This window comes from Euleptes europaea, chromosome 1, assembly GCF_029931775.1.
Source record: "Euleptes europaea isolate rEulEur1 chromosome 1, rEulEur1.hap1, whole genome shotgun sequence".
Taxonomy (NCBI): domain Eukaryota; kingdom Metazoa; phylum Chordata; class Lepidosauria; order Squamata; family Sphaerodactylidae; genus Euleptes; species Euleptes europaea.
In genome coordinates, this window is record NC_079312.1 from 129,619,364 (window position 1) to 129,634,894 (window position 15,531).

Genomic DNA, 15,531 nt, shown 5'->3' on the forward strand with positions numbered 1-15,531 from the left:
CCTGACCTGGGTGGCCCAGGCTAGCCTGATCTCATCAGATCTCAGAAGCTAAGCAGCCGGGTCAGCCCTGGTTAGTATTGGGATGGGAGACCACCAAGGAAGTCCAGGGTTGCTGTGCAGAGGAAGGCACTGGCAAACCACCTCTGTTAGTCTCTTGCCTTGAAAACCCCAAAAGGGGTCGCCATAAGTCGGCTACGACTTGAAAGCACTTTACACACACACACACACACAGTTAAATATAAAAACAATATATGCAGCATTCAAACATATGTATTTTGGTTTAAGGTTAGATAGCACCTTTTAGAAGTCCTAGATAGCTACACCACAAACTTAACATGTGAAGCCTTTGCAGAGACCTGTGGGGAAACTGACACCTTCCTTTTAGCGCATTGAAATGTGGTTTGATTCAGCCAGTACAGTGGTTCTGATTGAAGTAAAGCTAGTTATGGAGTGATAGTTTACTAGCTTGTCTATGGACAGATTATAGCTTGCCAGCCACACTTCTGTGTGTGTCACCATAAAGTTTCTGAATTAGCCGAGCCGTAGCAATGTTAAGTGTGTGCATTTGTGTAGTGAGTTTTAATGTGCCTACATAGTGAAGCCGGGAACAAGTCCCTAAATGGGTCTGCTGGAAAGTCAAAGGAAAATAATCTTAGGATTGTTGCCACAGTTACACAACCACATGAGCTGAACACCTGCAATGCAGGCCATCCATGTTTCATTAAGCCCAAAGGATTGTGGGAGCTCTCTTTACTACTGACATTATACATAGGGTTGCCAGGTCCCTCTTTGTCACCGGCAGGAGGTTTTTGGGGCAGAGACTGCAGAGGGCAGGGTTTGGGGAGGGGCTTCAATTCCATAGAGTCCAATTGCCAAAGCGGCCATTTTCTCCAGCTGTAGATCAGTTGTAATAGCAGGAGATCTCCAGCTAGTAGCTGGAGGTTGGCAACCCTAATTATACAAGTCAGTAGCACAACCTTTGTAGATTTCCACTCAAACATAATCAAGAAACAAACACTTTAATAAGCAGTTACAATCTGAACCTGCTACATGTGCAGAACACTATCCTGATCAAGTCCCCAGCAGGCACTGTTGAAAAGTGGGTATGAACGTGGGGAAGATATTATTCGACAGAGGGTGGAAGACATTGAGCGGCAAGCAGACCTCTCTAGGGCCCCAAATTTTAAATGTCAGCCGAGCATTAAATATGTGGTTGCCCCGGAAGCCTATTTAACCAAACTAGAATTTAACAACAGCAGAAGGGCATTTACCTTGGCAATGTGCACGGCACTTCCTTCTGCCATGCTGGTAGGGAGATTCAAAAAGATCCCTTACTCAGAAAGACTATGTTTATGCTTGATGGGGGAGGTGGAAACTACAGAGCACATGCTTCTGAGATGTCCACATTACAAGGAGGCCAGGTTAAAATATCTCCAGCCAGTGTTAATTGGGCTTCTTCATGAATCTGACGCAGCTAAACTAGAATATCTGTTGTCTGATAGAAACCATTGGGTATCCAGACAAGTAGCCAAATTCTGTCTAGGGATATGCAAGACACGGGGAAACAATATTAAAGCTGATGTAGAGTTTTAAACCCATTTGACTAGCTCAAATGTTCATGCAGCTATTTTTGTTGTTGTATTGAACTATTGTTGTTTTAATTATGTTTTAACTTTGTAATACTTGTCAAGGACCGCAATAAATTATAATGAACCCTGAACAAGTATGGTCTTAATATTTCACTCATCCGAACGTATATGGGATAAATTCCCAGTCTAAATTTCTGTAGTAAAAACTAAAATTTTGCGACCAGAAAAAACTGAATTCTGCAACAGGGATTGTGCAGATTAAATGAAGTTACATAAATATATTATTTATTTTATTTACTTCATTTATACCCCATCTTTCTCCCCAATGGGTACCCAAAGTGGCTTACATCATTCTCCCCTCCTCCATTTTAACCTCCCAACAACTTTGTGAGGTAGGTTAGGCTGAGAGAGTGTGACTGGCCCAAGGTCACTCAGCGACCTTCTGTGCCACAAGTGGAGATTTGAACCTGGGTCTCCCAGATCCTAGTCCAACACTCTTAACCACACCACCGCACAAGCTATCACAGCACAAGGGTCTTCTCTGTGTGACGGATCCCTCTGTGTGCCAGGTCCCTCTTTGCCACCAGTGGGAGGTTTTGGGGGTGGAGACTGAGGAGGGTGGGGTTTGGGGAAGGGAGGGACTTAGAATGCCATAGAGTCCAATTGCCAAAGCGGCCATTTTCTCCAGGTGAACTGATTTCTGTCGGCTGGAGATCAGTTGCAATAGCAGGAGATCTCCAGCTAGTGCCTGGAGGTTGGAAACCCTAGTGACAGAGAGTAAGCCGCTGCAGCCATTTGGGGCTGGCTCCACCTTCAACAGTAGCCACCACACTGTGTCAGAATTCCAAAGGTGGGGACCCCTGCTGTAGAGTATGGTTCACCCTCTATGGAACAATATATGACATTTTAAAAGGATGCAGCAGGTTTTAAAAGAGGGCTTTTCTCCATTCCTGGATAACCCAGGACAAACCCAGGCTGGGCAGGAAGACTCACAAGAGGATTGGGTTCAAAATAGGCTTGCTCCTCCTCCCCAACCATTACTTAGTAAGCGATTGCCCAGCTCTCCTCATGGGTGTGGTGCCTTTAGGATGACCACTAAGAATGGCCTTCATGTTGTTAACACAGAGATCCAAAGGGCAGAAGCTCATTAAGGCCAATTATGCTTGGTTATTAGCCGTGCAATCCCCATGGAAGTGCCCCGGGTCTTTTTTTGAGTTATTCATGATTTTTCCATCCGTCAAGAGTCACCCTGCCCTTGCCCCGTGGTTTCAGGAACCTCTTTTATCACAAATTTAAATTATACCTCAATCCCAAAGCAAAGCTAATTGAGGTAATTTGCATTAATAGTCTCAACTTTGGGTTTTATCTTCCTCTGCCCCTTGCCCCACCCTCATCCAAGCCCTCCCAGAGAAGCCATGTTTGTAAGGATTGTAAAGATCTTGGGGAAGGGAGCCGGCTCACCCACCCAATAGGCGTCCTCTCTGGTCAGTTTCAGCCACGTGTTAACATCTCCAGGAACGGAGGTGATTAAATGGAAGAATCCCGCTGCTGGGCTGGCGGGGGAATGTTGACATATGGGCAGGCTGCTGGGCTGGTGAGGCAGCAGCCATGGGGCGGGAAGTCTCTGGCGGCAAGCCACCGCTTATTGTTTTGTTTTACAGTGCTGTTTTAATGATATAAGCTTAATTTATTAATATTTTATCGTTTTATCGTTAAAACAGCACCGTAAAACAACAAAAACAACACTGTGGCTCGCTTCCGGATACTTCCGGCCTATGGCCGCTGCCTGACCCTCCCTATAAGCATCCTCTCTGTTGTCCAGGAGCCAACTAGGGGCACTGGGCAACTGCCACCATGGCTCATGGCGTGCCGGTCGTCGGTGTCCCTTGGCAGCCAATTTAAAAGAGTAGCGTATACAGGGGGGAGGGATGCCGACGGTCCGCATTTTCACTGGGTATCTGCACTGATGTAATTTACTCCTGCTACTCCTGGGATTTCTTCAGGGGAATAAGCCCCCATGCATAGGCCTGTTAAGATTCAGATCAGAAAATCGTGTATCTGCAGAGTGGCAAACTCTTCAAAGCATAAATAGCCTAAGGGAAATACTGCAGCAAACTAAGGGCCATCACTCTTCTTTTCTTTTTTCACACAGCATGGAGATATTTACATTGGAAGAGGCTTCTGCTGTAACAGGCACATTGCAATGGAGGTGTGTTTTTTAGCTATGCATATAAAGCCCAGTACGGGCTTGATAAATTTACGCCCCCCCCCCCCCGCTGCCTTATCAAGCTCCTGGCAAGCCACAAAAGAGAGCTGGTGGGCAGCATTTGGGTTCCCTAAGTTGTGCTGGCCTGGTACCCACTGACCAGGGATCTGTTTCTCTCTGGTGAAAGCGCACAGAGCTAAATAGACAGTAACATGGTCTCACATACATTACGAATGGAGATTCATCTCTGATGTGGAACAAAACGTAATGGTCGAGCAGCCATAAGGTGGATAAACCATGCCTTTATTGTGAAGATTGTGCTTTTTCCTTGGCATATTCATAGTTTTTGTTACCTGGAAGCATTTCAGTCCAAACTCTAATTGACAACCTACAATCCTTAATTAAAGACCTAATGCAGGGGAGGTTGCTTCCATATTGGCCAGGGCAGCAAGCCTGCCATAAGGCTGAATGCCCCATCATCCGCATGTAGCAGCTAGGCATCGGGAGGCAGAGTGAGAGAACAGCTTTGGCCCAGATGAAGGGACTATTGAGGGTCCCCTTGAATCTGTTCCAGATGAAGGGACTATTGAGGGTCCCCTTGAATCTGTTCCAGATGAAGGGACTATTGAGGGTCCCTTTGAATCTCCTGTGACTGAAGATAAGGATGAACACACCTATTGGGTGTGGACAAGCCTCTGTTGACTTACAGCTCAAGGGATGGGGCTGAATCCTGGAACCAGGGTTATAGGGTACATCCCATCATGCTAATTAATAGGGGGGATTTGCTGGGAAGAGGCTTTCTCACACATTAGAACGGTGCTCACAGCACAGTCTCCACCAGTAGGTAACAAGCATGGCTGGTTAGAGCCAACCCTTGCATGGTCCCACGGAATACCCTGAATTCGAGGAACATTTTATGTGACATGACTCTCTCCACCACCCAATCATCAGCTCCTTTTACTGCCTCTCTTCTAGTCTTCTTTGCAAGGTGGGGTGACTACATTCCAGGTTGAGCTTCAAAAGAATGAAAGGAAAATCACTTTCCTCCTAACCCACATAACTGTATATGTCCCTATCAAACACCTAAGTGTTCATGTTTAGGTCAGTGTCCATAAATTGGTGTTATCATAGCAGGAATAAGTTGTTTTTTATCTATTTTAATGGATGCCTTCCTTAAATAAAAAGTGTCTCCTTTAAGTTAACCTTGCTGCATTTTGCTCTCCTCCTAGTCACAGTAGTTGAGATTTTTTTTAATGGTGATTTAAGCAAAAGAAAGGTGATGAAAAGTTCACCTGAACCAGGACTAATCTTAGGTGGGCAGTGCTCATCAGGAGGGTGGCATTTGGAATGCTACCACTTGGGACAGGGGGAAGAGAAACAACCGTGATGGATCTGTTTAAAATCAGAAATTTTCTTATTCTGAACAAAGGGCCATATCTGTTGAAGGGAAATTGTCCCCATCACAAATTAAAAGGCTGTTTAAAAAAAAAAAAAAAAAAGTTTGTAGATTGAATCAGTGCTCCAAGTGGAGCCATGAATCCACTGGCCTTATCTTGTCTACAACTCTGCTTTAGCATCGGTGAGAATGAACTCTGCATTCTAAATGCAGACTTTAAGACAGGGTCTCGATAAAGGAAATTCTGCACCAAACGAAGCAGTACCACATTATTTTAAAAACATCTGTGCCAGAAAAGAGGTTTATGTAGTTATGTGGGCATTGCAACGGAGGCCTCTTTTTGAATGTGTGTACACCTTGGCCTGGGTCTAGTGATGTGCAAGCAGAGACATAAACACAGTTTCCCTCGCACTCTCCTCCATGTAGCTTAGTGCCCACAAACTTCTTGCACAACAGGGAAATGTGACCATGGCGTATGTCACAACGTTGCATAGTTGAGGGCAAAACTGCCCCTTGGGTGCCATCCAGGGAAAGCTAAGCACGCGCCATCCCTCTTGAAATCAATTCTACAATCCACTCGCCTGGGAGTATGTCCCACTGAATTCAGTAGGACTTGGTTCCAATTAAACATGCATGGAAACAGGCCACGAGCATGCAGAACTGTCTCTGATTTAGTTTGAATGGATTTGCCATCTCGACCAGCCTGAACTGGAATCAACAAACTCTTCTTATATGAAAGCGCGATTGTGGTAAGATTTCCCTCAGGAAAACCCCTCCCCCTTCCCCCGTGGGAGCTTGTGCCTCTCTACAGCCTCCACAGTAAGATCTATATTCACAGGAGATTTATATTTGGACAAATACTTCACCGGTCCAAATAAATGGCCTAGAGCTTATTTTCCAGCCATGCTGCTTGGCTGGTGGCTAACTTGTGCGGCCTCATTGGCTTCTTCACCAGAGCCCCCCAATGCTGTTTGCAAGAAAGACTGAAGGAGAGACAAGCACCTCCTGGTGAGGGGCCGTGGCTCAGTGGTAGAGAATCTGCTTGGCATGCAGAAGGCCCCAGGTTCAATCCCCGGCATCTCTAATTAAAGGGACCAGACAGGTAGGTGAGGTGAAAGACCCCTTCCTGAGACTCTGAAGAGCTGCAGCCGGTCTGAGTAGACAATACTGACTTTGAGGGACCAACGGTCTGATTCAGTATAAGGCAGCTTCATGTGTTCATGTGATACCCTAGTTCCTTCCCAAATAGTTGAACCCAGGAGCGTTGACTGTAGTGTCTAGACAGAGGGTGCCTCTGCTTCCAGAAGGAAGTAACCTGGGCCAACTTTTCTTCCCTGTTCACTAGCTCTGGGCTTTCCTTTCCAAGAAGGACATTAGTTTAACACCTGGACAAATCAGTTTTAATTTTTTTCCCTACAAAAGAGTCAACTTCCTAAAACATCTCTCTTTTTCCCAGTCAGAAAAAATATACAGGGATCTCTCTTCAAATGGACAGCAGCCAGCAGTGTTCTCCTGACATTGCAGGCACGCAGAATAATACTCGGGAGTCCCCCATCCTTTCCTTGGGGCAGAGGGAGGAAGGGAGGAGAAGGAAGGCAGCTCTGACTACAGGATCTTTGGGTGTGGGAAGCAGGAAAGAGCCAGAGGTCAAAAGGAAATACATCTACTGTTTCTTTACTGAATATTCCTGCTAATTTAATTTATCCCATAAAACATTAATTTTAAGAACAAGCAAAAGGGTGGTTATTCCCCCCCCCCCCGCCGGTCACGTTTTCCAGTCAACCCTTCAGCCTGCTCAGGCCTTATGCAAAACATTCCCCTGGGTTTTTGACAGGCGTAGACCTCTTTTCTGCTGCTGAAACCAACCCAGCCCAATAGCAGCGGCCTTGGGGAGGTGGATCATATAGCCGGACCAAACTGAACCTGTTTTCTGTATATGGCACAGGATAGTGGTAGCCTGCTGGCCAAAGGAAATCTGATTTGCTTTGCTGAGGCTAATCTCTCCGGCTGCACCAAGGCCAAGCTTGAACAGATGCTGACCGCCTCCACTTTCAAGCATGAGGTGGTTGTGGTCAGTCCTGAAGAGTGTGTTTGGCTTTTGTAGCAAGGCCCTGCCCGCTCTCTCTCGTACAGTCTGGGAACAGGTATGACGTGCTTCTTATTTTAGAATCTATGAGCAACTTTGTTTAAAAAAAATATTGTCTTTGGAGGGGATCCCCAGCACAGCTTCCTCTCGGCATCCCCACTGTGCCAGCCTGTTTTGTGACCTCCTCTCTTGGCACTGGGTCTTCTAGACTGACTTGGCGGTCTGCTCCCTCAAAGGAAGGCACAGCAGCTGGTCCTTTTCTTCTGTGACTCTATGTAGTCGTGGATCTGGAACCGGGGCTCCTCTGGCTGCTGCACGGCTCGCTGCTTGAGCTCTCTGGAAGCACAGGGGTGAAAATACAGCCATCACTCTTCCTGCAGAAGGGTCAGGGGGCTCTCTTTCCCTTCCTTTCCATGTAAAAGATTTATTTAGCATGTGGGAACATATTTCATCTTAGCACAACAACCTTAACATCATACAAAAAAACAAGATGGTGGCAGCTACTGCCATCCACTCATGGCCTTGAGTGATATCTTATCCCATTTTCTTCAGTATTCAGTCACAAATTGCATATGGTGAAGGGCTCTAAAAAGATCTCCCCAAACTGAGTGACTGGGCAATAAGACAAAAGACGAGTTTCAATGTCAGTCCACCCAGAGCTGTATACACTGAGACCAAAAACCCTTATAATATTGAATGAAGGGTCAAATTTTTCTGCATCTACCTAAGAGAAAGGTATTGGGTGGGGGACATAATGGAAAGTTCAATGAAAAGATACGCTCAGTGAGCTATTTCAGAATTAGCAGTATTAGGAGAAGGACTGAAAATCAAACAGCATAAGAACATAAGAAAAGCCCTGCTGGATCAGACTAAGGTCCAGCAGTCTGTTCACACAGTGGCTGACCAGGTGCCTCTAGGAAGCCCACAAACAAGACGACTGCAGCAGCAGCATCCTGCCTGTGTTCCACAGCATCTAATACAATAGGCATGCTCCTCTGATCCTGGAGAGAATAGGTATGCATCATGACTAGTATTCATTTTAACTAGTAGCCATGAATACCCCTCTCCTCCATGAACATGTCCACTCCCCTCTTAAAGCCTTCCAAGTTGGCAGCCATCACCACATTTTGGGGCAGGGAATTCCACAATTTAACTATGCGTTGTATGAAGAGATACTTCCTTCGATCTGCTTTGAATCTCTCACCCTCCAGCTTCAGCAGATGACCTCGCATTCTAGTATTATGGGAGAGGGAGAAAAACGTCTCCCTGTCCACTCTCTCCAAACCATGCATAATTTTATAGACCTCTATGATGTATCACCTCAGCTGCCTTCTTTCCAAGCTAAACAGCCCTTCTTTCCAAGCTAAACAGCATGTATCCTAATGTCATTGTATAAATCTATGATGCAGCCACATCCAGAATACTGTGTAGAGTTCTGGTTCCTCAAAAAGGCAGCACAGGAAAAAGGGGAATGAAATTGGTTCAAGGGCTGGAGTCCCTTTCTCTACAAAGACTGAAGCTATTGGTGGAGGGAGGGGTTCGGTTCAGAAGAAAAAGACAATTGAAGTTGACAGAGTGGGAGAAATGGGATAGCTATAAAATTAGAACCATTTGTGGAACCGCCCTACATTTCTGAAGACTGAAAGGTTGAGTCTTACTTGGTCTCCCATTAGAGGAATCACGAGAGGCTGTTGTTAAGTGGTCCACTGGTTTAGGAGGTCAGCAACATTTGACAACTGTTGACGGGCAGGGCCACATCTCGTGCTTATCCCGAGGGACTATGTTAGTTCAGTGGGCCAGCATGTCTTATGGGTGAGTTCGATACACTGACAGGAGGGTGGGCCAACCTTATGCTGTAAATGCTGTCATAATTTTGAGGAACGGATGCAAGCTTGCTACAGCCCATTACTCACTTTGCAATGGCCAGAAATGCCAGTTCCACATTCATTCCCGTCTTTGCGCTGGTCTCCATGAAAGGCACTCCATATTCCTGGGGAGAAAAGACAGCACTAAGAGCAGCTAGGTCTCACCACTATTATATCACATCACCCACTTCGAGTTTGCTAGTTATTTTCAATCCATGGGGTGGAACCCCCAGGTGGGTCATGGAGCTCCATTTCTGTTGCTTTTTGGAAGGACCTGCTGTTAGTGTGCATACGTAGAGGGCAAAGGTGCCTCACATCCTTTGCACACACACTAAGAGGGGCATCCGGACAGCAAAGCAAAGGTCACTCAGTAGTGGTGAAAATTCCCTTTTAGCACAGGCAGGTTCAGAGACTCGGTCTCCTCCTCTTCCTGTCACATGGCTGTGATTTCACGTGGATTCCTGCCACATGCTTTTAGCTCACTAGGTCCTGTGCTGCCATCTGGGGTTAAAGGTGGGTCCTAGGAAGGGTTGCCAGCCTCCAGGTGGTGGCTGGAGATCTCCCGCTATTACAACGGATCTCTAGGCAACAGAGATCAGTTCACCTGGAGATAGGGTTGCCAACAGGGCCGTCTTAACAGCATTACGGGCCCCTGAGCAAACAAGTGTGCTGGGGCCCCTATGACAACCACTCACAGGAATAAAAAGTAAATTGTCGATAATATTAAACATATATTTATTTTATTGGCACTTCAACAAAACTGCAATACTAACCCAGGGATACTAAATCAGAGACAAATCACAATGTCCATTTGTAACACAATAACATTGCAGCAAATATTATTTTATAGTTTAGTATAGTTTAGACTACTGTGTAGTAGTATTTATTTATGGCAAGTCACTTAACATACACAGATTAGCATAGGGCCCCTATGCTCGTGGGGCCCCCGGGCAAGTGCCCATCGGGCCCATGCGTTAAGATGGCCCTGGTTGCCAAGGCCCATTGTCCCAGGAAGGCCCACTGCCCCCCCAACAAGCCATACCTACCTTGTCCACCTGGCCTAGGAGTGGCCGCCACCTCCCCCTAGGGTTGCCAACCTCCAGGTAATAGCTGGAGATCTCCCGCTATGACAACTGATCTCCAGCCGATAGAGATCAGTTCGCCTGGAGAAAATGGCTCCTTTGCCAACTGGACTCTATGGCATTGAAGTCCCTCCCCAAACCCCACCCTCCTCAGGCTCCACCCCAAAAATATCTAGGTATTTCCCAACCTGGAGCTGGCAACCCTACCTCCCCCTTAGGGCAACTCCATGGAAGAACACTCCCCTGGAGGATTGTGCCCACCACACTGCACTGTGTCTCCTGCTCCGCCTGTTCTCCATCCACCCAGATAAGAAGGCAACTGAGTCAGGCGTCAGCTGCTGTAACTTGGCATTGGCTGCCTGTTTGTTCGACTCACTAGAGGCCCCTCTCACAGGAAATGGGTGCTCACCCCAGGGCCCCCTGAGATGTTTCTGAGGCCTCAGGAGTGTTCACTCATGTGCTGGTCAGCGAGAACCTGGAGGGAGCACAGACCCAACTTTCCCTGGCTCCTTTTAGCCCTTCTGGTAACCAAGAGAACATAAGAAAAGCCATGCTGGATCAGACCAAGGCCCATCAAGTCCAGCAGTCTGTTCACACAGTGGCCAACCAGGTGCCTCTAGGAAGCCCACAAACAAGACAACTGCGGCGGCACTATCCTGCCTGTGCTCCAAAGCATCTAATATAATCAACAGGCTCCTCTGATCCTGGAGAAGATAGGTATGTATCATGACTAGCATCCATTTTTACTAGCAGCCATGACATTTTTAAGAGGCTTAAAATAGCATGAAAAAGTCACCCTCTCTAGGAGAAAGGTAGAATACACATGCATCCATAGCAAGTTGCGGGGGGAGTGCCATTAGTGGGAAAGGACTGGTAGGTTGTCTTGTCCAGGGCTCCCTGAAACCCAGAACCAGCCCTGTGTGTGTTCATCCACTCACCCTGGCTAATGATTCCCCGTCTTCTGTTCTTATCACTCTCTCGCTGCTCACATCGGCCTGCAAACAAAAGGGGAACAGTTAAGCCAGGGCTGCTGAGGGAAGGCTCCTCTAAAGCAAGTTAATTTCCCTAACGAATTTTCATGTGGGGGGTCAAAAATGAAGAATCACTAACAGATCAAACCTTTTTTAACCGCTGCAGAGTGGACTTCGCTTCTAGGGACCTTTCACCTGAGAGTGCCAGTCTTGGCATCTTGATAGATTGTATTTTTTATTAACCACATACACTTAAAAATTCATATAGCTGCCTAGAGTCATCTTGTGGTAGCTACTTCATTGGGATAAGTCTTGATGTCCAATGAAAATCTGAGAACTACACTCTGATTTTTATATAGTTGTCTGAAATGATACAGTGGAAAATCTGAAGCCACTTTTGTAAGGGCACCACAGGAGCATCTGCCTCCAGGCTTCTTTCTGCACCATTATGGTCATGTTTAGAAGCCGGGGTCATATGGAGACATCCAAGCCTGCAGGCCTTTCTCATATGCTCACTGGCTGATGGGTAAGGCAACAAACTGGTTGGAAGAAACCATCCAAAGGGTCCGTCCCACCTAGTTTTTGCTTGCAACTTCTACTCTGCAGAAGGAACACATGAATACACGAAGCTGCCTTTTACTGAACCAGACCATCGGTCCATCAAAGTCAGTACTGTCCACTCAGCCCAGCAACTGCTCTCTAGGGTCTCAGGCAGGGGTCTTTCACATCACCTACCTGCCTATTCTCTTTAGTTGCTGGGGAATTGGACCTGGGACCTTCTGCATGCCAAGCAGATGCTCTACAGCCCCCCCCAGCAACTGCTAGTTCCCATTAGGGTTGCCAACCCCCAGGTGGTGGCTGGAGATCTCCCGCTATTGCAACTGATCTCCAACCAACAGAGATCAGTTCACCTGGAGAAAATGGCCGCTTTGGAAGGTGGACTCTATGGCATTATACCTTACTGAGGTCCTTCCCCTCCCCAAACCCCGCCCTCCTCAGGCTCCACCCTCCAAATCTCCAGGTAATTCCCAACCCAGAGCTGGCAACCCTCGCTCCCATGCTGCAACAGAAACATTTGAAAGACTAACCTGGTTCTGATCCCACCAAGAGAACAGGATGCAGAGGTTAAGCCTCCCCAGGTGTTTTTTCAAAGAAATACAGTTGCAAAGTTGAATTCCACAATTCATGAACATCTCTGGGCTGCGAAGCTGAGGATTGAGAACCCCTTCCAGAATGTCTGTTCTTTGCAAATGACCTACATATTGGGATGCTGTGTTTTGTCTGATGGTTAAGACTCCCAAAGCTTCTTTGCTGTCTTTCAAAATAACATAAGCAAGAAGGGTTTATTGAGTACCGCTGGCTAAAATGTTAGATCCTGGATGCCCCCTGCTGGCTGCTCTTGGCCAGAAAGTGTCCAAGAGCATTGCCTGTTTTCTTCAAGACAAATTACATGGCAAAACAAGTCACTTGCATGCCAAGAGGTCTTTACATTACATTATTTTTACAGACTAATCAGAAATGTGATCTCTGAAGAAACACTCCAATATAATAAAAAAAATCATATTTCCCATATTTCTTCCTCACTAAAATCTACTTGTTATCATAAAAAGAGGGGGTTACATATTCTCCACATCCATCCCAATTTCCTGATAAAATACCAGAAATATTCCAGCAGCTGGCTAGATGAAAGCTAACTATTACCAAGATGTTTAATATTAAGCCTGTGGGTTTTAAAAAAATCTTTCTATATCCCAGCTGTTAACAATTTAGCAGTGGATGGGATCCTGTGTTGTTCTTCATTACCGCCAAAAAAAATTTTTCACTCTTACATTCTCCAACAGGTATCACAAACATTATATCTCACCCACTTGATCAACTGAATTAAAGGCTTTTTCTCACACTACATTTCGGAAACACGATTAGGGCCAGTTCACTCAACTATTCTGGCGCGTCACAACCACAAGGATGACTGCTGTGACAGTTATTCCTCCGTCTGCAGTGAAGCTGTCACCTGCTTGCTTCGGTAGGGGCACATGCAATGGGGGCAGGATGTTCTCCGGAAGTAGCTTGAGTGAGGACACAGCAGCCGCTGCAACTGCCGTGCTTTTACCAGGGAACTAATATGAGAAAGTGGGGATGACTTCAGTGCAGACTGAAGAATCATTTACTACTTGTTTGTAATGGATTTCTTGGGTAACAAATATATTTTTATGTTTTGATTATATTTGACTTGTTTAAATTATAATCGCTTTTAAATGCAATATTAATCATTATATGCCACCTTGGACATGTTTGGGTAAAAAGGAAACTAATACAAGGCTTTGATTTAATACAAGTACATTGTGACACGTCAGCAAGGTTGTGCAATTTGGCTTTTGTGTCAATATGGGCCATCTCTACCTCTCCAAATGCAGCTGGCATCTTTCGCAAAAGGAGACTAAAGTATCAGTTGTTCATTTGCAGGAGTTTGTCTAATATTGCTCATGGAGCTTAAATTAAAAATAAAAAGAGCTAGAAATCCTAGGAGAATCATTTAAACAAAGTAACCACTTCCCAGCAGCCCAAAGATTAGTATGTCTGTCCCCATTCTATATAAATATGCCCAGACTATCCTTGGAACGTCTACATTCTTGCTCAGTTGTACTTTATGTTTGTATGCACTGTGTATACTTTATGTTTGTATGCACTGGGGCTGCAAAGAGAAGTGTGAAAGACCTTGCATTTCCTGGCCAGTTTCTCCATAAAAATTTTGCTTGTCTTGGGCCCACTGATACTCATTATCTGCCAGCTTAGCAGCTCATTCCACACAACTGATCTTATCTATTTCAGCTTCTGCCACAATAGAATTTGTTACATCTTTACATCACTGGACTCTAGGTTGAAATCCATCCTTTAACCACAAAAGAACACCCTATGAATATTGCTTCCTCTTCTGCCATAACTGGCTCCAATGTCCTCTTGGCTGAGTACCTATCCAAACCCCAAACAACAGCTCCAAGAAACCCAGTCACACAAGTCATTGAAACTGCGGGGAAGTTTCGTGTGGGAAGCTAGTAGGAAGCATGCGGCAGAGTCTGAAAGTTTAAAAGTGGGAGAAAGCAGATTTTTTGCATTGTTCTTTATCAAGTTGGGTAGGTAATAAAGTTGCAAGACTTACTGACATCCTAGGTGGTGAACAATGCATTTCATTAGTGGGTTTAAAGAAAACAAATGTGCGAGTTAAATGATTCCAGCAGTTATAGTCAAGTAACTATACAAATATGAAACATAGGGGAAATCAGCTATGCATGCATTTACCGTATTTTTCGCTCCATAGGACGCACCTTTCCATAAGACGCACCTAGCTTTTAGAGGAGGAAAACAAGAAAAATCTTGTTTTCCTCCTCTAAAAACTTGTCTTATGGAGTGAATGCCGGCTGGGTGCGTGCGCGTCTATCGTACCTGGCCCCGATAGAATAAAATGTATAATGACGATCACCACATGTGTTGGAAATGTGGAGCTAGGCCTGCAGATTTCCAACCCGTGTGATCATATCAGTTATACAGAATCTGGGGACAAAGTTGTTCAGGATGTTCTTTGTATGGTGGGCTTTAAAATTCCCTGGGGTTATCTTCCTAAGCTGTGTAAATGATTTTGTTGTTTTGGGCTATAAGGAGCTGACTCTCCATCTTCTTACAGCAGTCAAAATGGTGATTGCTGAACACTGGAAAAAAAGTAAAGGTTTTAAATATTAAATTATGAATTACTAAGGAAGGTGATTATCTAACAGTGCAGTTCTAAGCAGAGTGAGACCCTCCTAAGCCTACTGACTTCAATGGATTTAGAAGGGTGTAACTCTGTTTAGGATTGTACTGTAAATTGATCATGTTAGTTTGACAGATGAGAGACAAGTGGTACTATCTTTGCAAATTGTTGGAAACCCTGAACTTTACTTTCAGAAACAGAAATGTGGGTTGATATTTTATATATAACATAGAATAGTTTATGGAATATATAAAAAAGAAACTGTTGAGATGCTTGAAGTTGGATGTCAGCAGGAAACATGCCCTGGAGCCTGGAAGGGTCAAAATGGTTTATGTGGGAACTTTTTGGTATTGTGGAAAAAAACACACCCTACCAGTAGAGGAAATGGAGGTGCCATAGGGTTGCCAGGTCCCTCTTTGCCACTGGCAAAGCCTGAGGAGGGTGGGGTTCGGGGAGGGAAGGGACTTCAATGCCATAGAGTCCACCTTCCAAAGTGGCCATTTTCTCCAGGTCAGTGGTCAGCAAACTCATTAGTCAACAGAGCCAAATATCAACAGTACAACGATTGAGATTTATTTTGAGAGCCAAGAG

The 15,531-nt window shown here is 45.4% G+C and overlaps 1 protein-coding gene across 1 annotated transcript in view; it reads right to left on the reverse strand.

Moving 5' to 3' along the window:
• Window positions 1–7,437: 7,437 nt before the first annotated feature.
• RAB37 (RAB37, member RAS oncogene family) overlaps window positions 7,438–15,531 on the reverse strand; it is a 99,146-nt gene continuing 91,052 nt past the window's right edge. The window contains exons 8-10 of the mRNA XM_056852146.1: window positions 11,163–11,219; window positions 9,191–9,267; window positions 7,438–7,613 (exon numbers count right to left, since the gene is read on the reverse strand). Of these exons, the coding sequence (XP_056708124.1) occupies window positions 7,508–7,613; window positions 9,191–9,267; window positions 11,163–11,219 (240 nt within the window). The 3' untranslated portion in view covers window positions 7,438–7,507. The remainder of the gene's footprint in view (window positions 7,614–9,190; window positions 9,268–11,162; window positions 11,220–15,531) is intronic.